This window comes from Wyeomyia smithii, chromosome 1 (assembly GCF_029784165.1).
Source record: "Wyeomyia smithii strain HCP4-BCI-WySm-NY-G18 chromosome 1, ASM2978416v1, whole genome shotgun sequence".
Lineage (NCBI taxonomy): Eukaryota > Metazoa > Arthropoda > Insecta > Diptera > Culicidae > Wyeomyia > Wyeomyia smithii.
Window position 1 is genome coordinate 167,618,461 of NC_073694.1, and position 25,162 is coordinate 167,643,622.

General features: G+C 37.6%; 1 protein-coding gene across 2 annotated transcripts in view; it reads right to left on the bottom strand.

Annotated features, from left to right (window-relative positions):
- The window catches only part of LOC129719646 (ATP-binding cassette sub-family G member 8), a 57,133-nt gene that overhangs the window by 9,035 nt on the left and 22,936 nt on the right, over positions 1–25,162 (bottom strand). The window contains exon 2 of one of the 2 annotated variants that reach the window (XM_055671041.1): positions 2,249–2,395. The exons of the other annotated variant lie outside the window; for it this stretch is intronic. Within the exon in view, the coding sequence (XP_055527016.1) occupies positions 2,249–2,376 (128 nt within the window). The 5' untranslated portion in view covers positions 2,377–2,395. The remainder of the gene's footprint in view (positions 1–2,248; positions 2,396–25,162) is intronic. 2 annotated transcript variants of the gene reach the window in all.

The window sequence follows — 25,162 nt, forward strand, 5'->3', positions numbered from 1 at the left end:
ATAATGGGTTTTCGTCAAATTGAAAAAAAAATTACTGTCTTTTCCGTTTATCATTCCTGAAGCACACTCCAAGCAGTGTTTAATCTCCTGTATGAATGCAACATCTTTGCAGAACATTGTCCAAAAAAACGCGAATTCCAGTATAACAAGGTAAGAAAAGAATTAATCAGAGTCCGTCATAGGTCGAATGAATTGGGCCTCAACCCCTGAATTTTGATCAATATCTACTATTGACGGGTGATTACTAGAATTTTGAATTTTTTAGGTTCTCTTACTCCACAACAAATACGCACAGAAAGAAATGAGAGTATGTATATATAGGATTCCTATCTCTCCTTTTTGTGTCAGTATTTTTTCTAACTGGCCTACACAAAAATCATGGCAAAAAAATCACAGTAAACCAGTTCTTCTATTCTCAACAAAAATAGGAAGGTAGTGGAAGATAGGCTAAAGTAATGAACAGAAAAGGAATTTGTTCTTCTTGTCTAAATCATGGTTCAAGCCCAATGATTTGGCTACCAATCGAAATGTGCATCAGAACGAATGCTTGAGAAAAATGTTTTTTTTTTCAATTAATAAGAGTATATTTGACACGGCACGATATTTTTTTTTTCCTTTGAGGGCTCATCACTGCGATCAGAGATTAGATCTATTGTGATATTGCCCAAGTGTTTTCTGTAATCCGCACTTCATATTATTGGCAGTATCACTATTGAAGTAAGTGATACTCTTATCACTCATATCCGTGCTTGTGTGTAAGTTTTACCTTTCCGTTTCAAGCTTACTACTCTACTATTCCGAGCCACTGTCTCTCCTAACAATATCGCCTAGTTACAATTCCCTGGAGAGAACTTTCATATGTTACTCACACCAGTTTTATTATAACAAGGACTCATTTTTGTAAGAAGGAGAGTCAACAGAGGTACTGTAAAATTCAGATTGAAGGAAAGGTACTTGGTGGGAAGCCTGAGAATAAACCCATGCTAAGTCCTTTGGCAACCAAATGACCTGATTCTACTAAGATTCGAACCCACGACCATCCGCTTACCAAGGCGGACTCTGTAGCCTTGCGGCTACGAAGCTCCCCACACGGCACGATAACAAAAATGTTTATTCCATCTCTTCGAAAATACCATACCGATAGAATGTGGCCAAATAAAGCAGTATCACATTACGCCAACAACACAAACGTTTCTGAACAGCCACTCCCATTTGTACCCAAAATACGCTACCTATAAAATCTGCCCCAGGGGCGTTCAATCCAGTTAACTTTGGGATTTCAAGTTTCTTGGGGTACAAACTAAACTGGAGAGCAACGAACCTCCAACAGTTGATACCAAGAGAGGCATTCGAAAACTGGGCGTGATAGCCGATAGTTCTTGATTCGGCGTCATGAAAAAGCTTCGTCGAAAAACTGATTACAAACCTCTCTCAAAATCAGTGTTTACTTCAAGTTTATTTACGTTTTTTGACAGCAGTATTGAAAATTCCAAAATTTTAGTTGTCATCCGTTACAATCATGGAAACGAGAATTATTAACTTACAAATATATGTTATACGGTTTACCATAGAAAAATGTATGAATGAACATAGATAAACAAATATCCAAAATTGTAGCTATTTTGCTTTTTTTGTGCTGAATAAAACTCCCTGCAAAACAAATGCAAGATGCTTAAAATACGTTCGAGAGGATAAATAGCGAAGAAGATACAGAACAAATTGATATACTTATATTTTTTTCCTTATTCCGATTCTTTTGTCTCAATGCACAGAAGGGCTACGTGGAAGCATCTTACAATGGGTTCCTTACCTATAATAATGTAGAACAACTTTTTCTTCTATGGTTTCTGGACCATTGTGCAATGATTAAAGAGGCTCAAAAACTCAAAATCATTTGATGTAACAAAGTTGATTACACGTTCCAGTCTTATTAACAATAATGTATTTAAACTAAACTTCGGTCAACACGGGAGGATGTAACTTTTACGCTTTTTCGGAAATATATTAGAAATAGGGAAGCAAACTACATTTATTATGTAAGCATCAGGTTGACAACATGTAAACCTCGATTTATCGAAAATCAAATGCAGAATTCAGCTGTATATGAAAGCGCTTTATTTAAATTGCAATTTCGATAGACTTGTCAAAAAAGTGTACCCAACAAAACTGGATTAAACGTTAGTTTAATAGGATTGGTACCCAAAGCTCGACTGAAGTAACGATAGATACAAAACGACCTCGAACTAACCTATAGATAGACCACGCGTGTAGGTCATCCGCTGCTCCCGGTGGTAGCGATCCGTGCATTCCGTGCGGCATCGAGTACCGTCGGTCTTCGCGTTGCTGTTTCGGGGTGGTCATGGTGCGCAATTCCATACCATTCGTGCCAGTGGTTCTGTAATTGGAGGGAAGACAAAGAAGGGAGGTAAGAAAAAAGAAAAGATTTAACTAAAAAATTCCGTGGCGGGTTTTAATCAGGCTACCGAAAGTATCTTCTAGAGTGAATCCTCTTAATCTTGTTTTTGGTGTTGTTGACATGATGTTTTCGACTTTCAGAATTGATAGTCTGTCGGATGATTAACGGTGGGACTTACACTTGTAGCTAGCTGTTTAGTATAAGCGCCACACTGTCGTTGTTCGCGAAGTGAAAGTAAGAGTTGCTGGTTTTGTCTCAGGGGTACCAACGTGGCACTGCAGTAACAGCGCACAATTCTTCGTTTTGTTTCGCATGTTGGGGTTGAGGGCGCTGCCCATCGAGAGCTGCTGAGGTGACTTTCAAGCACCAGACAGGGGGTATGAGTATGTATGTTTATTTCTTTCCTCTTGGGTTAACATCTATGATCGAAAGGAATAGTCGAATGGAAAAGAACCGTAACAACCATTGTTGACGCTTACGGACCCACAAGGTAGTGACGCAGCCAGGGAAGGGCGGCGTACACAGTAAGAGTGATTACATAAGCGTGTATCTGAAGCCATTAACGCTTCGATGATGATGGGATCGAGGAAGGAATAGTAATCCATCGTTGTCATGGCGGTGCTGGGCAAAATTTCCGTAAACACCCAGTCTCACAAAATTAGGAAATGAAGTTTATTATTTTTCCGTGATGCAAACATTTGTCGGTGACAACGCTGTGTCTAACGGCTCTGAACCCAATATAACAACAATTTGCTCGAGTCTAAACACGGGTTACCTCTAGGCCCCTCATAGATCAGGTCGACTCATAAAAGCAGCGGTTCATGATATAGATTATAGAGATTATGTGTGTCTCGGACGTGATTAACAGGTGGTAGTTTTAGTTGCTACAATCTCTTGGGAGAAATGTCTGCAAACTCTAAATAATAGACCGGTTGAACAGAGCATTACGGAAAGCCGGCGTTGTTACGACAGTCTATTAGTCTATTGACAGCTGAGAGTAGTGCATTTGAATAATAATAATATACACAAGTGAATTTTAAGAGACGGATTCCGTGCCAACTTAAACTAGCAGTGACTGGCAGTAGCTTTCCAGAATCCAATGAAACATTGGCTGTACTATGTCCCTTTATCACTCAAATCAAAGAATGATTTGAAATTGCTCAAATTTGCATTATAACATTGCACGGTAAATTTCTAAGAAAGAGAAGTTCCTCTTAATTTTTGACAACAAGGAAGCGTTTTTTTATGTTTTGCCGATAAGAAAATTTGTGCTTGAAATTTTTTTTTTATTTTTTACCGCATGGACCGGGGTGAAATTGATCAAATTTTATAATATCTCCCAATTAACTAGTTTTATGTACATTTTTCCTGAAATAACAAGTACTGGTATGTGCATTAGAAAACCTCTATGGCTTTTGGTGAAGTTTCTATCGTCTACTTCATGAAATTAATTTGAGAATTCAATAAGGTACTATGAGATAAATCGGAGTGAAATTGATCACCATTGAAATCCACACATTCTATTCGAAATGTGCTTTTATTCGAAGTGTTCATGATAAATGATGATTTTTGAACTGGAAAATATCAATCACAGCTAGTTTGGAAACGAAAATAACGATATTTCAGGTTAAAATTTATGAATTTTGGTTCACGTGCTGCAGGTTGCTAAATTTGCTCTCATTTGATCATCGTTAGAGCGATTTCAATTCGGTTTGTTGCAAAAACTGGAAAACTAGCTCTGAAATTTGAATTTTTGTGGTTTCTTACGAATTCATCAGTATTATTTTAATAGTATGGAACAATCATTATTGAAAATTATATTTTTTGAGCTTTTAGCAAACTTTTTTTTAACCCTTCTCCCAATTTAACGTAAATAACCCCTAATTAAGATTACTTTAAGTAAATTCAATGCTTTTTTTGTTATTTGGAAACTTATTTGATCAAATTTGATTGGGTTATGACTAAGTTAGAAGAATTTTTCGAAAATATATAAAATTGCACCGGGCATGCATTAGTCCTGTGCGCCGCCACGCCGCGCCGCCGCCGCCGACACTTTTACGCACGCCGCCGCCACCGATGATTTGGACTCGGCGCGCCGCCGAGGAAATTTTAAGCGCGCCGCCGAGGAAATTTTTACCGCGCCGATAGTGATTGTGTATGCTGGATTTTTTCCTGATTATAGAAATACCGCAAATCACAGCCGATAAGGGAACACTCGTATATTAAGTAACGCGGAATTTGGCAATTCTTAATACCCCTTCACTCCGACGTAACGCAATTTTGCATGGTGGCCTCACGCGGTGTAACACTTCGCTAAGTACCTCCCCTGTATTTACGTATTTACGAAGGTCACGGGACACGAGACTTATGGAGGCTAGGCATATGGATGTTAGGCATAGTATGCTAGGCATACAGACGCGAGGCTTAATTAATGTGATGCATAATGGATACGAGGCATACTGGCATATGGCATAACGGACGCAAGGCCGAATGGACGCGAGGCTGAATACGATATTGTATGATCGCATGAGATCCAATTATCATGACTATGTGTTCCGGATTTGCAACATATATTCCGCATCAGAGTCTATTGAAAAATATGTTGCACCCTTGATGATTGACAAAAAGCGTCATTCAATGAATTCTATATTTAAATCAGATATTTTTTTCTCTACGTATGTAGTTTAAGCGTAAATATATTCCTAAAGAGTTTAGGTTGGGCATAATATTTTTTCAAATCATGCGGCGCAGACGCATAACCGAGGGCAAGAAAACGTGGCGGCACTAAGCTGCCGTGGTTTCCGCAGTCCGTGCCGGCTGCTGACCCGCCGTCGGAAGCGGCGGCCTCTTGCACACAAACGACTGATCTACAGATTTGCTAGGTCTACTCAAACAGAGTTTCTTTCCCTTAGTTAAGTCCGAACGAGCGGTAGCGAGTAACGACATCATTCGCTCGAACAGCGAGTCAGCCGAAGGCCGCGAGTGTATTGCTTTCTAAATGACATCCTGAAGCGAAATACATGTTATTTAAAGAGGGCTGTGATGATGACGATAATACCGTATTCCACCTCACTTCCCATCGGCCTTGTGTCTATTCGGCCTTGCGTCCATTCGGCCTCGCGTCCCTTCGGCTTCGCGTCCAATCGGCCTCGCGTCCATATGCCTCGTGCCCGTATGCCTGCCATCCATTATGACTAGCGTTATATGCCTTGCGTCCGTATGCCTTCCGTCTGTATGCTTAACGGGTTGTTCCCTAAGTGTAAATTATTTTAATTTGTGTAAATTTGATACGATATTTGACATTAAATATTTAGACTTTAGTCTTTTTTATCGAAAGATATAGAAAAATTCGAAGTCATTATCATAATTTGCACGGGGCCAGTTTGCTTCGAGAATATTGTTTCAGTTATTATAACATGAGTTTATATGTTTATTTTTATTTTTAATTTTTATGTAAACGGATGGGCAATCCGGGAATGTTAAAAAAATTAAGAAAAAATGATTAGTGGTTTTTCATCTATTTTTTGGTAAAGATTTTAGTTTTCTCTAGAATACTAAGTTTTTTTTTAGATCAATATGCGAGAATTCACTGAAAATCGACTATGTTTTTGCTGAATTTTCCTTACTTTGTTGCTTGAACGTCGAAAAAAACACTTTCAGCTATTTTTCATTACTATGGTGATATTTGCGGATTTTTCGGTCAGAATGGATCGCTTTCGACCCATCATATTTAAGGGTGATTTTCATAGTAATGACATCACATAGTTCATGTGGTTTTGTTGCTTTTTTCAACGCTATTTCGAGCAAACCAAAATTTTCCAGATGGTAATGAAGAATCTGTGGAGTTTAACGAAGAACTCTATTTGAATGAAAAGAGTATCCCATTTTTTCAGTATTTCCATGGGTAACCTAACAAAATATATGAAAATTGAAAACGACCCTCTAACGTAAGATCTATCGAATTTTCCCAAAGTCGGTCTACGGTTAACCAAAATGAACTCATCGACAAACTATCTATCTTTTTTTTTTCAAAACTGAACGCACACATTATGCGCAATTATATTATGAGTGGTAATTAGTGTCACGCCGATACACGCCGCCGCCGCCGATATAAGCCAACGGCGTCACGACGGCGCGCCGGTCCCCGCCGAGGTAAAATGTTTTCTACGCCGCCGCCGCCGATTATATGATCGGCGCACAGGTCTAGCAAGGATTAACTTTGACAGGTATGTAAAGGAATAGTAATCCATCGTTGTCATGGCGGTGCTGGGCAAAATTTCCGTAAACACCCAGTCTCACAAAATTAGGAAATGAAGTTTATTATTTTTCCGTGATGCAAACATTTGTCGGTGACAACGCTGTGTCTAACGGCTCTGAACCCAATATAACAACAATTTGCTCGAGTCTAAACACGGGTTACCTCTAGGCCCCTCATAGATCAGGTCGACTCATAAAAGCAGCGGTTCATGATATAGATTATAGAGATTATGTGTGTCTCGGACGTGATTAACAGGTGGTAGTTTTAGTTGCTACAATCTCTTGGGAGAAATGTCTGCAAACTCTAAATAATAGACCGGTTGAACAGAGCATTACGGAAAGCCGGCGTTGTTACGACAGTCTATTAGTCTATTGACAGCTGAGAGTAGTGCATTTGAATAATAATAATATACACAAGTGAATTTTAAGAGACGGATTCCGTGCCAACTTAAACTAGCAGTGACTGGCAGTAGCTTTCCAGAATCCAATGAAACATTGGCTGTACTATGTCCCTTTATCACTCAAATCAAAGAATGATTTGAAATTGCTCAAATTTGCATTATAACATTGCACGGTAAATTTCTAAGAAAGAGAAGTTCCTCTTAATTTTTGACAACAAGGAAGCGTTTTTTTATGTTTTGCCGATAAGAAAATTTGTGCTTGAAATTTTTTTTTTATTTTTTACCGCATGGACCGGGGTGAAATTGATCAAATTTTATAATATCTCCCAATTAACTAGTTTTATGTACATTTTTCCTGAAATAACAAGTACTGGTATGTGCATTAGAAAACCTCTATGGCTTTTGGTGAAGTTTCTATCGTCTACTTCATGAAATTAATTTGAGAATTCAATAAGGTACTATGAGATAAATCGGAGTGAAATTGATCACCATTGAAATCCACACATTCTATTCGAAATGTGCTTTTATTCGAAGTGTTCATGATAAATGATGATTTTTGAACTGGAAAATATCAATCACAGCTAGTTTGGAAACGAAAATAACGATATTTCAGGTTAAAATTTATGAATTTTGGTTCACGTGCTGCAGGTTGCTAAATTTGCTCTCATTTGATCATCGTTAGAGCGATTTCAATTCGGTTTGTTGCAAAAACTGGAAAACTAGCTCTGAAATTTGAATTTTTGTGGTTTCTTACGAATTCATCAGTATTATTTTAATAGTATGGAACAATCATTATTGAAAATTATATTTTTTGAGCTTTTAGCAAACTTTTTTTTAACCCTTCTCCCAATTTAACGTAAATAACCCCTAATTAAGATTACTTTAAGTAAATTCAATGCTTTTTTTGTTATTTGGAAACTTATTTGATCAAATTTGATTGGGTTATGACTAAGTTAGAAGAATTTTTCGAAAATATATAAAATTGCACCGGGCATGCATTAGTCCTGTGCGCCGCCACGCCGCGCCGCCGCCGCCGACACTTTTACGCACGCCGCCGCCACCGATGATTTGGACTCGGCGCGCCGCCGAGGAAATTTTAAGCGCGCCGCCGAGGAAATTTTTACCGCGCCGATAGTGATTGTGTATGCTGGATTTTTTCCTGATTATAGAAATACCGCAAATCACAGCCGATAAGGGAACACTCGTATATTAAGTAACGCGGAATTTGGCAATTCTTAATACCCCTTCACTCCGACGTAACGCAATTTTGCATGGTGGCCTCACGCGGTGTAACACTTCGCTAAGTACCTCCCCTGTATTTACGTATTTACGAAGGTCACGGGACACGAGACTTATGGAGGCTAGGCATATGGATGTTAGGCATAGTATGCTAGGCATACAGACGCGAGGCTTAATTAATGTGATGCATAATGGATACGAGGCATACTGGCATATGGCATAACGGACGCAAGGCCGAATGGACGCGAGGCTGAATACGATATTGTATGATCGCATGAGATCCAATTATCATGACTATGTGTTCCGGATTTGCAACATATATTCCGCATCAGAGTCTATTGAAAAATATGTTGCACCCTTGATGATTGACAAAAAGCGTCATTCAATGAATTCTATATTTAAATCAGATATTTTTTTCTCTACGTATGTAGTTTAAGCGTAAATATATTCCTAAAGAGTTTAGGTTGGGCATAATATTTTTTCAAATCATGCGGCGCAGACGCATAACCGAGGGCAAGAAAACGTGGCGGCACTAAGCTGCCGTGGTTTCCGCAGTCCGTGCCGGCTGCTGACCCGCCGTCGGAAGCGGCGGCCTCTTGCACACAAACGACTGATCTACAGATTTGCTAGGTCTACTCAAACAGAGTTTCTTTCCCTTAGTTAAGTCCGAACGAGCGGTAGCGAGTAACGACATCATTCGCTCGAACAGCGAGTCAGCCGAAGGCCGCGAGTGTATTGCTTTCTAAATGACATCCTGAAGCGAAATACATGTTATTTAAAGAGGGCTGTGATGATGACGATAATACCGTATTCCACCTCACTTCCCATCGGCCTTGTGTCTATTCGGCCTTGCGTCCATTCGGCCTCGCGTCCCTTCGGCTTCGCGTCCAATCGGCCTCGCGTCCATATGCCTCGTGCCCGTATGCCTGCCATCCATTATGACTAGCGTTATATGCCTTGCGTCCGTATGCCTTCCGTCTGTATGCTTAACGGGTTGTTCCCTAAGTGTAAATTATTTTAATTTGTGTAAATTTGATACGATATTTGACATTAAATATTTAGACTTTAGTCTTTTTTATCGAAAGATATAGAAAAATTCGAAGTCATTATCATAATTTGCACGGGGCCAGTTTGCTTCGAGAATATTGTTTCAGTTATTATAACATGAGTTTATATGTTTATTTTTATTTTTAATTTTTATGTAAACGGATGGGCAATCCGGGAATGTTAAAAAAATTAAGAAAAAATGATTAGTGGTTTTTCATCTATTTTTTGGTAAAGATTTTAGTTTTCTCTAGAATACTAAGTTTTTTTTTAGATCAATATGCGAGAATTCACTGAAAATCGACTATGTTTTTGCTGAATTTTCCTTACTTTGTTGCTTGAACGTCGAAAAAAACACTTTCAGCTATTTTTCATTACTATGGTGATATTTGCGGATTTTTCGGTCAGAATGGATCGCTTTCGACCCATCATATTTAAGGGTGATTTTCATAGTAATGACATCACATAGTTCATGTGGTTTTGTTGCTTTTTTCAACGCTATTTCGAGCAAACCAAAATTTTCCAGATGGTAATGAAGAATCTGTGGAGTTTAACGAAGAACTCTATTTGAATGAAAAGAGTATCCCATTTTTTCAGTATTTCCATGGGTAACCTAACAAAATATATGAAAATTGAAAACGACCCTCTAACGTAAGATCTATCGAATTTTCCCAAAGTCGGTCTACGGTTAACCAAAATGAACTCATCGACAAACTATCTATCTTTTTTTTTTCAAAACTGAACGCACACATTATGCGCAATTATATTATGAGTGGTAATTAGTGTCACGCCGATACACGCCGCCGCCGCCGATATAAGCCAACGGCGTCACGACGGCGCGCCGGTCCCCGCCGAGGTAAAATGTTTTCTACGCCGCCGCCGCCGATTATATGATCGGCGCACAGGTCTAGCAAGGATTAACTTTGACAGGTATGTAAATCTTGCAAAAGATGCATTTTTGGACACGTAAAGATTGCCTAGTGTATGATCAGTATCTTTTGATTAGTATTTTCTATCACGAATTTCCAGGTGATCAACTTCACCCCATTATACGGTAACTAATGTATTATATAAATAATAAAAAAAATAAACGCTGTATTGATATTTAGTCTTTAATTATTATTTTCAAAACCAGAAATGGACAAAATAGGCAAACAAATTAAGTATTTTTTTCGCAGAAAAATGTATCTAACTATCAAAAATTCAATAATGAAAAGAATTTCGAAGACTTCCAATGATTGACGAGGCTGAGAATGAATTAAAACCACAGAAAAACGTTATTGAATTTGACTCTAATATTAGTATATATTATTAGGAGTTCATTGCAACTAGCTATATGGGAAAAGAAACATTAAATCTTTGCGAGAAGTAAGCAAGTTTTCAAATCGGAAAAATCTATCTGTCCGAGGCACGAACAAATTGATCGAAATTCCGATAACTGAGCTACGCCTCAAGCTGCATGGCAGTATTATTGTACCTCTTAGTTTAGGGTTCAAGCCACTATAGTTGCGTCAGCCTTGGGCGGTAAAAACATGATCATATATCTGTGACACCACAACATACTGCAACTGTGGCACAAATTCGCTGCCCATGGAACTGGAATGTCTACTTTGTATGCACTGTAATAATGCGCTGCCATGGATTGCGGGTGCGCCCTGAGGCTGTAGCATAATTTAGAATGGCTCATGTATCGTTTGTCTAAGCAACTACAGCTGATTTTTTTTCAAGCGAAAACAATTACATATTAAAGCTTTCTAGTGTCCGCAAAACCACAGTTTTTCGACTACAAAAGGGAACAAATTACCAACTTCAGCGAAATGGCAGCTGAGTGGTTTGTTTTAGGTAATTTGGATACAACTTTCTAATAACAGTCTATCGGCCGGGTGTGTAAGATCACGCTGAGAGCCATCATCGGGGGCCTGCGAACGGGATCAACTTACTTGGCACCCATTTACGGACAGATATAAGTATACACTACTGGAGCTCATTAGCCTGGAATTGCCTACATACATGTGTATATATACCAAAAAATGTAATCAATTACTTTGGTACCGGTCCGTGCCCACTTGAGAAAACCGTACGGTTTCGCAAGTCGATGGGGTGTGCTCGAAATTCAAGGTTGCACCAACACTTAGCATCTCTATTTGGTCTGCTGCTGGCGCAGGCGTTCGCCTTTTATTTGCCTGCTCGCATCGCTCGTGGTAGTAAAGGAAGTGACTTCTTCCGGCAGACTTCGGAGTGAGGTTTGAACTCTTTCATGCATCACATTGCGGTCGCTAGCAATGAAACAAGCGCCGGCAGCACATAAAAGATTAACTGTCATTTGGAGAAGATGTGTGACGGAGAACCGACACTGTGAATCACGCCTTTGTGCTTTGAAATGGTTGGAAGTTTTGCTCGTCGCATCCGGGTTCTACACGAAGTTCTTATGTAATGATTTCCACGAACTCCCTCAGTTGTCATCTTGACATACGTGGGATTGCTTTGCAATAAAGTACTTCTTGGTTCTAGGTGCTTGTATAGTCCATCCAGTTTCCAATTCCCTTGTGAATTGACTAATTTTCTCTGCGCATTTCACGCGAGGGCGATGCCACCTTCCAACAACCAAATAAGCCTTCGCATCAATTTGGCTTTCTTTTCGCGCCACCACGTGACCACTTAAAGTTCATTCCTCTGCCTATGCGTCCCGTCATCACTGCCTACATTATCATGATCATTACCATCATCGTTCGTCATTACCATCGGAATCGACTGTGTGTCAGGTGTTACCACCAAGCACTGCTGCTGCGGCATGCTGATGTGATGATGGCAACTCTTGCCGGACGCCTGCGAGAGAAAGTGACCGTTTTTGGCTGTGATCGAACGTCGCCACGCCGTTGCGTACAGGATTTGACAGAGGAAACTTTCTTCAGAAATATTTATGCAAGTCGCGACCTGCATAGTAAAGCGGTGGTGGCGAGCGATTGGAATTCGATTTGAATCAGACGAAAAGTTCAAACCATGATTCGATTCGGAAACCTCGGAGGTTATGTATGCGATGATCTAAAATGTGTTGAGTGTTGACTATCCGGAATTTAAACAAACTAGCGGCTAATGCAAATAAGGCTCTCGCGTCCGAGTTGCGTAAGTGAAATCTTTCCCTCGAGGGGCATTTCGTGTGAAGCCGTCAAGCGAGAGCAATCTGTTTTCCCTTTCACCGCGTTCGGTTACGGTGACAGAAAGTATTAGATTTATTTGTTTTAGTATTGTTTTTGTTTTTCCTCTGAAAATAATATAACATAGGTCCCAAGAAGTTGACTTTCTCCTACCAGTGCAGTTAAAGCTTGAGAAAAACAATTAGAGTTCTTTTGTAGACCTTTCACATCTTCGTTTGTTGCTTCTTGAGTAATAACTTTATGTTTTATGCATTTAACATATTATGTACCTCTATAGATGTTATCAAAACATGTCGTAAATGTTGTCTCTAACATTGTAATTTGCAATCAATATTTTTTATATCATAATTAAAACATTTATCCTATCTCATTTTTCCCGCATTCAATGTTGTTAGTGATCATCTATTGTTGATTTTTGGCAATAAGAACACCAATAAAATTACATATACAGTTACATGTATTTCGCTGCACCTACTAGAACGCTATAATCGATTTTAATTTGCTCTGTATGTAGTGTAGTTATCGATGTGAATTGATTTTTTTGGTAGTGGAAAGTAAATTAAAATTGAATGCACCTTTCCTAGCTGTGTAGGTAGGAATCGTTTCGTGAATTCGTTAATCGATGTTTAATCTGCATGTTATGATATTTCAAATGGATGATTTTGATAACTATCGTAAATATTTATTCGTAAACATTTTTTTTCATTTTCTCAATTTTCGACTTTTCTATAATTCAGGTTTCCTAACTTTTGATTTTTTGCTATTCGATTTTTTTTGGTTACACTGGGGTCTTTTTTTAACGCGGGTTATTTTTATACGTTTTTCCAAACGGGGTTTTTTTACAATAGCGCGGATCATTTTTGTGCGATTTGGAAAATTATTTGTAAGCGGTGTCAAATAAATTTAGTATAAGTAAATCTACTCTAAACTTTTAAACGCGGTGCAATCAACCGCGTAAAAAAAGACCCCAGTGTATTAGGATTTTGGGATTTCAAAAATTTTGCAATTTTGAAATTACCAATTTTAAAATTTGAGGATGTTAGAATTCTGGAATTCTAGGTTCTGAGGATAGAATATGAGGGTTAAGGTTTTTGGGATTTAATGATTTAGTGATTTTGAGACTCTGGGATGTTGCAATTTCCAGATTCTAGAAACTTCAGATTTTGGAACTTTACTATTTTGGTATTTCAGGAATTCAGGATTTTAAGATTCTGAGATCATTGAATTTAATGGGTTTTCGGGTTATAAGATCTTAGGATTTCGATTTAGTATACCTAATTTGTTAATTTTAAGTTCCAGAATTATAACAGTCCTAGGTTTTTAGAATAATAATAATAAAATATTGGGATTTTAAGATTTTAGGATTGTAGGATTTGTGGATTTCAGGATTTTGCAATTTTAGGCATATGACATTTCTGGATTTTTGGACTTTAGGTTTGGGATTTCAAGACTTAAGCATCTTATAATCTTAATATTACAGGATTTCAGGACATTGAGAAGCTCATAAAATTTTAATGCAGTATTACAGGAGTTTTATGATTTTAGTATTCTGAGATTTAATTTATTCATTTTTTTTAGATTCGGGGATTGTGGGGTTTCGGGATATTAGTATTTAGATCTTAGTATCTAAGATACCAAAATTTCAGGAGTTTTAGATTTTGATTTTAGTTCTGAGAACTCAGGGTGTAACGGGTTACTGAAACAACTGTAAGCCCCGTACTCAGCTGACTGTCCAATGACGTTTCTTTGACAGGGCTAAGGGAAGTATGTATAAAGAGAAATGAAGAGGAAGAAAATGTAGAGAGAGAAGAACAAGTAAAGTCGAAAGTGAAGAACGAAGAAACACTGGCAAGGTTACACATTACACTATCGAATTGAGAATTGAAAAATATTAAAAGTAAAGTGCTAGAAGCGCAACTAACGCTCTCAATAACTTATTCTTTGAAAAGGTTTAATTCGTTGTCATCGAGAACAGAGTAAAAAGTGGATCAAGCCGCTGATACTTATTTTTCATGCAAGAAAGTAGAATAGAGGTTAAATTATGCTGAAATTATGAAAACGATCGAACCTACAGTTGTCAATTGGATGGAAATATTACGGTGGATAGGTGGTAGAAGAGTAAGGTACAATTAAATGTAAGTAAAGGAAATAATAATCAGAAAACAAAAGAATAATTGAAAATTATAGCTTTTAGCGTTCGTCGATAAAACACATTTGTTAGACTTTTTCGCAGGTTCTCCTTTTCTCTGCAACACAGGGATATATATTATTACGATTTGAGTATCACGATTTTAGGTTCTCGGGTTAGTTTGATTTATATATTCACAACATTCTTTGTGCTAACGGAAAATTTAATTTTAGAAGTTTTTCCTGAGCCGAGTGCCTACTAATGATAAACATAGTATTAGAGCCAAAACTGTTTGTTTGATCGGTATAGTGTTTTCGGCATAATAGCAGATAACAATTCATAAAAATTAATTTGTTTTTCTAAGTTCAATCAACTATTACTGTTTCGCTAAGCTTTTGTATTTTCCGTAAAAAAATCTAGAGTTTGATTTTATTTACAGTTATATTTTTGTGTTTTTCTTGAAAGATATGCGACATTTCATAGAAAGTGACCACTAAACAGCACAAAATCGGCATCGTATATCGCGGATTTGGCCTAAAGTTGAGAGAATTTATTATCTAGCTTTGTTTTGAACAAAAATTCTCAATTTTGGTATCGTTTGGAATCTATTACGGTCAAAAATTATATTTTTTCTGGATTCCTTGGTTAATTTTCTTTAAAAATCATTTGTCAGTATTTTCCGGACATCTTATGTCTGTGAATTGTAAGGAAAAGAAAAAAAGCGGTCTGAACAAAAAATGCGTTATTTTGCCACGAAAAATCGACACCACATTTGGGATTTTTTCAAAGTGAACCTAGATGAATAATTCCCCCAACCAAATGCCAAATTTGTCATGGTATGGTATGGTATGTGGTATGTGGTATGGTCACACCGTTGATCGGTTTGACTCTAAAAATATTTTTAATCATCAATGCCATTTTTACATTAAACTTTTTCAAAAAAGTGCAGGAAAATGTCGCGTATGTGGATTGCAATATCAGTTTTTCCCTGCTATTTTTTCGTTTTTTGCGATCTTCATCATACATTCTTTATGCGTTTGCTTATGAAGATAAGTGACATTTCCCGTACATACGTGTTTAGATCATTTAACGAACTGGTAGGATAGGATAAACGGTATTTGCTGATGTTTATGTTGCTTTAACGTGCGTTATGCCAGCAGTTCAATGTTTTCTGGTAAAATTTCATTCATAAACTAGCTGTCCCGGAAAACTTCGCACCAACACGAAGGTATTTTTTGCCCCCAAAAATATGCTCATGGCGATTTTGGTTCTGTTTATTTGATTAGCTCTTGAGTTGTGCAGGGATTTGTGTATTTTTTGTATGGGACCCTTCCCTTCCAGATGAAGGAGGGATGTCGATTCACCATGAAAATATTTTCATTTGTATGGGAACCCTCCCTTCCAGAGGAGGGAGGGGTCTCAAACTATCATAAGAACCTTACCCGGCCTCAAAAACCCTTACATACAAATTTTCATGTCAATCGGTTCAGTAGTTTCCAAGTCTATATGGATCAGACACACAGACAGACAGACAGAACTCCATTTTTATACGTATAGATTGAGTACTGAAACGTCTCGTAAAACGGTCTATAGCCGTGTAGGGTCTTTTCTGTTTCGCTCAACCAGTAAATCGTCGTATCTCGGTACTCCGATTTGTCCCCACTTTTTGTCGATAACGTTCGTGGTTGTGATAAATGCGTGAACGTCCGGATGACTTCATGCGGTGAATGGCTGTAGAAAGGAGCGACACGTTTATGCGAACGCTGCAATGCTGTCATAATAACTTATTTTAGTTCATGCTTTTAGCCACAGAAAGGAGCACAACAGCTATTGCTGTTGATATGTCATGAATTAGTCTCATAAAAGTTCATCATTTTTTGGGAACACAATATAACGGACAGTTTCCACATGTTTTCGAATCTATTTTTTTTTTAATTTTTTTTTAACGTTTTCTACACTTAAAATCTTAAAATTTGAGCTATGGAAGGCAGTCAACCAAATACTTCTTATTGTATTTTATAATTCATTTTTATTAATCTCACAATATATATGTACATGATCATATCTATGTTGTTTGGATGACTTTATACGGTGCAATGTTGTTTTTTTTTTCTTCACAAATCATTTATTTGACACGGCACAAATACAATTCAATGTTTAACGGCGCCAATTATATCGGATGACTTAAAATCTATAAGCAAATTTTTTATCCTCGCAGCCGACTACGAGCTGATGCAATGTTGTTATAATAACTTATTTCAATTCTTGTTTCAATTCATCATTTTTGCCTTTCTCCTAGAAAGGTATAGCAATCACTGGAAAACCAAAGGTATAAAAGTGCTCCAAAGGGTCGAATCTCGTATATCAATCGACTTAGTTTGACGAGCTGAGCATTTTCTGTATGTGTGTGTGTGTGTATGTGTGTGTGTGTATGTGTGTGTGTATGTAACGCTCTCCCAATCTCACTCGATTTTCTCAGAGATGGCTGGACCGATCTTCATGAAATTATTTGCAAATGAGAGGTCAAGTTGCCCCATAAGACCCTATTGAATTTCATTGCAATCGGATTTTTAGTTTAGAGGTTATGTTCAAAAATGTGAAAATCACAAAACATCAATATCTCAGAAACTACTCAGCCGATTTTAAATTGGTTTAAATAAACGAGCTACTTAAAAAACCCTTAACTTTTGAGTTTCATGAAGATTGAACGTGTGGTTCAGAAGTTATTCAAAGAAACGTGTTTTGGAGAGTGTTTAATCTCACTCATGTTTCTCAGAGATGGCTGAACCGATTTCCACAGAATCAGTGTCATTTGGAAGGTCTAATTACGCCATAAGACCCTATTGATTTTTTTTGCAATCGGACTATTACTTTGCCTGTTATGTTTAAAAATGTGAAATCCAGCTTTGAAAAGAAACATATTCCGAAGACTACTTAAGCTCACTCACTTTTCTCAGAGATGGCTGAACCGATTTCCACGAAATTAGTGTCAAATGAAAGGTCTAGCTGACTCATAACACCCTATTGAGTTTCAATGTAATCGGTCTGTTACTTTGTCTGTAATGTATCAAAATATGAAAATCACGAAACTTCATTATCTCAGAAAGAACACAACCGATTTGAATAATATTGGTATCAAATGAACGGGCTAGTTAAAGGTTAATTGATGAATTTTATAGTGATTAAACACGTGGTTCAAAAATTGTGAAAAGAAACATGTTCCGGTGACTTTTCAAATTCACTCGTTTTCCCAAAAATGGCTGGACTAAATTCAACCATCTTAGTGTCAAATGAAAAGTTTGGCTTTCCTATAGGTTCCCATTTTATTTGACTATAATCGTATTTTTATTCCAACCGTTATGTATTAAATTATAAAAACAACGAAAGTCAATTATCTCAAAGATCACACGACTTATTTGAACATATCTAGTGTCATTTGAACGGGTTGTCCCTCAAACTCACAAGTAAGAAATTTCATAGCAATTTGATATGTGGTTTAAAAATTAGGAAAAGAAATGAAATTCAAAGGCTATTTAAAACTGTAACTGCTTTGATCAAAACATATGGCCTCAACAAAATTTAAATTTTGTATTGTGCTATTCGTACGTTCCCGGTATTGCTCGTGATTGAAGTGTACGAAATTCAAAGTCATTTCTTTTATTTCGCTATTTCTTCAGCACGAATATTTTACTCCTAATTAATAATTTTTTTAAACTTTTTGCCTTTCTCCTAGAAAGGTATAGCAATCACTTGCAAAACCGAAGATATGAAAGTGCTCCAAAGGGCCAAATGGCATATATCACTCTACTCAGTTCTGTATGTGTGTGTGTGTGTGTGTGTGTGTGTGTGTGTGTGTGTGTGTGTGTGTGTGTGTGTGTGTGTGTGTGTGTGTGTGTGCAGATTTTTATTTTCACTCACTTTTCTCAGAGATGGCAGGACCGATTTTAATGAAATTATATGCAAATGAAAGGTCTAGTTGCCCCATAAGACCCTATTAAATTTCATTGTAATTGGATTTTTATTTTAGAGGTTATGTTTAAAAATGTAAAAATCACGAAACATCAATATCTCAGAAACCACACAACCGATTTCAATAAAATTGGTATCAAATGAACGGGCTATCTTAAAAACCCTTAAGTTTTGAATTTTATATAGATTGAACGTGTGGTTCAAAAGTTATGAAAAGTAACGTCTTCTGAATACTGTTTAATTTCACTCATGTTTCTCAGAGATGGCTGGACGAATTTTCACAAAATCAGTGTCATATGAAAGGTCTAGTTACCCCATAAGACCCTTTTGATTTTTTTGCAATTGGAATATTACTTTGCCTGTTATGTTTAAAAATGTGAAATCTAGCTATGAAAAGGAACATATTCCGAAGAATACATATACTCACTCACTTTTCTCAGAGATGGTTGAACCGATTTTCACGAAATCAGTGTCAAATGAAAGGTCTAGCTGACTCATAACACCCTATTGAATTTTACTGTAATCGAACTGTAACTTCGTCTGTAATGTACCGAATTGTGAAAATCACGAAACTTCATTATCTTAGAAAGTACACAACCGATTTGATCAATAGTATTATCAGATGAACGGGCTGGTTGAGGTTAACTGATGAATTATGATTTAACACGTGGTTTCAAAGTTTGGCTGCCCTATACGTTCCCATTTCATTTGATTATAATCGAACTAAGCAACCGTTATGTATTAAATTGTTAATAAAACAACGAAATTCTATTATCTCAAAGATTACACGACTTATTTGAACATAACTAGTGTCATACGAACGAGTCATCTCTCAAACTTACAAATAACATACTTCATAACAATTTCATATGTGGTTCAAAAGTTATGGAAAGAAATGAAATTCAAAGGCTATTTAAAACTATACCTGCTTTGATCAATATATGTGGCCACAATATAATTTAAATGTGGTATCGTACCATTTGAATGTTCCCGGTATCGCACGTGATTGAATTGTTCGAAATTAAGAGTTATTTCTTTTGTTTCGCTTTTTTTTGAGCATTTACATTACGTCAAATTTCATATTTTATACTTCTATTACAACATCATTATTTTAGAACCCAAAAAGTGAATACACATTTATTGGATTGAAGCGTTCATGTAAATTTATTTTTACAAATAATAAGTTTGAATGAGATAGGCTGGGTCTTACCGGTAGGTGGATTAATTTAGGTTTTTAGCACAACATGATGGACACTTTCCTAAGTTTTTCGAATATTGTCAATATTTTTTTTGCGTTTTATACGTTAGAAATTTGAATATTTCAGCTATGGAATGCAGCCAACCGAGGTCTTCTTTACATGCACTAATATTCTCGTTGTAATAATTTATTTTTATCAATCTCACATAATATGAACTTGATCATTACTATATTATTACATTAATCCAATTAAATCATGGTCATATCACTTTATCAGAGTGAATCCTGATCAAAAACTCAATCCACTAACAAAAACTCCATGGTCTTTGTAGGGATGCAGGGGTACTCGGTCTCTAACAAAGCAAACATTTTAACATTCCTTGTAGGTTTCGTGTAGCACTAGCACAGCTCGAGATTCATAGTTCCAAAAGAAACGAGATTGAAAAATTTAAACGTTTGAAACTACCTTTATCACTTTCACGAAAACTATGAACAAGTTAAAATCTCTTTTTTACCTTCTTTGGTGCATGTTTTTGATTTGAATTCCAAAGACACATCAGCTTAAAACTCAGGTTTGTTGGTGAATTTCGAAACAGGCCTTTGTGAAATGGAAAAAATGAGCTGTGCCGGTGTTGCACTAAACCGACGATATACTCATCTGACTGTAAGGACGTGTCCAGCGCCGTCATTGGTCTATAAAAAATCGGGTCATTGAGTGATGCATAGTAAGAAGGAATTACTACTCCCAGTCGTTCTTTCAGTTGATTCATTGTGCATCTTGACCGCAGGGTTGATATTTGTTGACACTTTTGAGTGAAAGTGAAAAAAAGCATCCATAAACGTTATTTTTTTACAATCCTTACAGAGTTCTCCCTTCCCGGTTTTTGCATGGAAGTGAACTGTCAAAACACCTCATTATATTTCATGCGATGGAATCAAGACAACAAAATCAGTTTATCAGTTAACGAAGATTGTCAAGGCATCGGTCAGTGTCAGTGAAAAAGTGTTTCGGTGAGGTTCATTTTGGTTGAGTGGACTGTTTGTTTTTCTTTTTCGCTTTGAAGTGAAGATCATTTGGTTGGATTTGTCGTCAAATTTAATTCCGTAACCGTGAACGATGCGCGCGATCTATTTCATCTGAGTACAGCACGTTACTAGGACGAAAATCTAGCGTATCTGAAAGAGTGCTGCGATCATTGGAAGTGAAAATTGAAAATGATTGGCTGTAATTTTCGAAGAATTTTGCTGGGGAATATGACTTTTATCAGCACTGATCTTGAGACCTCGGACCCGTCATGGAGTAGCAACCAAAGATATATACAGTCAGAACTACCGGATCAGAAGAGCATAACTAAAAAAATCAAAGTTCTATCTACACGAGATACAAATAACATATATTGATGCGAATTTATCTGAACGAGATACGATAACAAATCCTGAAACGAAGTTGTTCTGAACTAAATCTACCAAATAATTCGTCTCTATAAAAGCATGCTATTACTAACAATGGTTGCTATCAACTAGTTCTATATGCTAGTTGATACGTTAGTAACAAAGTTTGATATGGGATTGATACTAGTTAGTAGAATAATTTTTGTTATAATTTCTGTTATTTCAACACCTAACGAGTGTTGTTAAATTGAAAACACAGGTTGATAGGTTTTTCGCATAGCAAAACTAACAGCTTCTATTGCATTTTTGTTTTGTTTTACTGATCGGGTAAGCTAAGCTAACTATTTTTTCTCAAAAATTAGTCATGATTCAAAAAAATAAATGCGAAAAATTTCGATCTTCGATAATTTATGTATTTATTTGCGCCAACCGTTGTAGACTACATTTTCAAAATATTATGCAATACAATATTTTAAAATTACAATATTTGAAAATTTTTCACCATGCTCCAAAATGTCAAGTGCTGTTCCGTGTTTTGGGATTTAATGCAATAATATTTTTACTAAAATTTTACATGAAGAAACAATGCTCAAATAAAAACGAATAATCAGCAATAAGTCGTTTATCACGAATGTCTCCAGCAACTCCATGTCACAAGTAAAACTATAGGCAGCTAGTTTGGAATCATAGGAATCAAAACGAGCTTAAATAAACTAGTCCAATTTGCCGTTGGAAATCATAGTATTCATGCAACTCTGGGAAAGTGCCAGATAATCATCCGACAATCAATCGACCATGCACCTACATACACACACAGCTTCAGCGACTTCGAGGGAAAAATTAAAACTTTGTGGGTAAAAACAAAATCAAAACAAAAGACATGGCGAGAAAAATCTTTCTTTTCGACCCGACTTTACGAGCGCAAAACGCGCGAAATCGTTGAGCGATTCAATCGAGAGTGAGAGCACGAAACCACTGCCACCACTGTCTGCTACACTGCAAAAGCTCAAGCCTCCTTTCCTTTTCTCCGCGTTGCGTGCATTCAATTTGGATGCTGCGCGGTACGGTGGAAAATGGCTCCAAGATGCCCGTGACCCCTTGCCACACAGAAAGTCGTGGGAGGTCATTACCACCTTCATCATCATACCGTCATCAACAATTTAGTTCCACGATTCACGGTTTGCAGCAAGATGATCTCGACAAAAGTCAATTGAACAATGGTCTTTTCCGAGGTGGCCAGCGGTTGACCCCGTCCGATGGAAAAGAAAATGTCATTTTCATTGTTGTTGGGTTATCAACATGCTACTGGTACCCGAATCTCTCGATATCGGATAAGTCATTTCACCTGCTGCTGGTGAACAATTAGATGTTCGTGTCGTTGTACGAAACTTGATTGTTTTGATTGCTCATTGCTTTCGAAGACGGTGGAAGAAGTGCCCAATTGCTTCAATCCATTTTTCATTTGTTGCACTTTTTGACATTTTGGTGGTGAGTAAAATATAGGAATACGTCCAACGTACGACCTTTTAGTTTGGTGCTGTGGGTAGGGAAGTCTGTAAGAGTTGGGTTATTCTCATCATCCGGTTAGATAGTTTTATTTTTGCCATTTCAGCTAGCGGGATCAGGGCTGTCGGTGATCAGTTTGTGCTTCAGTGGACATGCGGTTACGCAGCCGCTGAATAATATCCCACTTCGAACATGACAAAGTGTGCCAACCGGAAAAGGTATGGCATTTGATTATCCAAGGTTTGTTTTTCTTCGGAATAGCGAGGCAAATGTAAAATAAGTAATGGTTTACTGAATTTTCAATTTTTTCTTTCGTTTTAGAATCAGTAGAGATGCTTGCTAATGCGTGTATATTTGACTCTGGTGCTGAAACGGTAAACACACAGAAAAGGCAATCCACACAGCCAAGCATGAGACTTCCGTCCGTGGATAATGTCAACAAGAAAGAAACATACCCAATATCTCTATTTTTACTTCTACTAAGAAACAAAACTGAAGAATAACAAGGTCCAAGCGCATTTGGAAACCATTGACGGGTTGATTATTGTTTCTAGATTTCGTTTTCGAGGTGAAGTTCAATTGCACATTTTCACTCGTCACGCGACGTTGATCCTCTTTGATACTGACTTGCAGCACGTTGCAGGCAAGGCCACCGTCCAGTGTAGATTTATTTTGAACGATCAAATGTTAGCGATATCCGATGGCGTCCCACAGCACGAACACAACCGAGGGCAATCGGTGAGTCTGCCAAGTATGGAAAATTAACCAAATTAGACGCCGTTGGGTGTGTCTAGTTGGCACTGGCCTTTTTGAAAGTTGTTCAGTGCCTTAAAAAATCGCAGTCGATATTCTAACCAAATAACAACCGAAAAACTTGGTGCGTTGGTATTGGTAAATTTTCTTTTGCAGATAAATGGCCACCTGGAAACTGACAGCCAGGGTAAGATAATCTTCTAGCAATGAAAGCAGGAGAAGGAGTTTAACCGAGACCGAGTGGAGAGCTTCCGAATAGATCAACTTCATAGTGATGTAAAAGGAACATATTAGAAACATACGCTGTTTGATTACCACCACCGCAGGTGCGTATTGTCTCGAGGAAGTAAAAGTAGGTTCAGTTTCGATATGTTGGCCTAGTAAAAATAATAAATTTTATCTAGTCCATGGCAGGTTCATACTATAACCGTACCAGGATGTGTATGTACATACATGGATACCACCAGCGAAACATTATCTTACGTCTCGGTGCTCTGTGGGTTGCATCATGGCGTGCGGCGTTTTTTTTTTTCAATTTTATTTTGTTTTGTGTCAGTCAGTCAGTTTTAAAGCGTTTGAAGAAGCAAACGCTGCACGGCTATTGAAGCCAACCGGTCGTTTGCTTCGATCGCGTGAAGACACAGTTAGGCGGCGCTCCAGGTAGCCCTAAAAACATACTTGGTCGAGTGCCGCGCCGCCACGCCGTTGACAAGGTCCTACAGACGCACATTGCTCGATGCGTACTACCGTGTCGATTCGGTAGTTAACCGCAAGGAAACGGTTCAGTAAACCAGCGAACAAGACGGGCAAAAACTAGTTGACAACAGGATTTATGCAATCTTCGGCGATCGCGAATGGGCACGTAAGTCCACTGCGCGCCGTGTATCTGATCTAATTTACATGATATAGGATGTTGCATCAAGCGGGTTCACCTGGCGGAGCGAGTTTGCAGTAGTAACGGTTGTTGCTGGTTTTTTCTGGGTCGAAAATGCACATTCCGTTGCTATTACTAGTCAGTCTAGGTAATCGATTCACAGAACAAATCGTACCGATATACCTTTACAGTGTTATGCAATATGACCCCCAAGAGCCCAAAATACAGGTTTATTTTGTCCACATGGATCCATCAAAGCAAGGAAACGAGTAAGTTCCAAATTTGAAAAAAAAAATTAACTACCAATATTTGTATAACCAAAATTATTGTATAGATTACCATAAAAATCGTGCGAATCGAATTTTGCGACCAGAAACGTTAATTTTTGTGGTATTGCCCGTGTGTCTGTTGTATTCCTCACTTATGTTATTAGCAACACCACTATCGAGAGTAAGCGGCAGGCTTATTGTTTATCCGTGTTTGTGTGTATGCTTTCATCCTTTTATTATGCTCACTGTTCCACTACACCGTTCTTTCTGACAAGTGTAACCAATTTCCTGGAGAATTTTCAGTTATGTGACCCTGACTGGAGGGTTTGAATATGAGAGGGACTTATTCTGTCAAGGGGAAGTCAGTATTGTACGACAAGTAAAGGTAAGTGAGGAGCCTGAAAATAATCCCATGCTTAGGTTCTTTGGCATTGAATGATCTGATTCTACTAAGATCCGAACTCATGACCCCCCGTTTGTCAAAGTCAGATTACCTGTTAAACTCTGCATATTTTTGGTCGAAATTTATTCATTTTCTCGATTCATTGGCTAATTATCTTC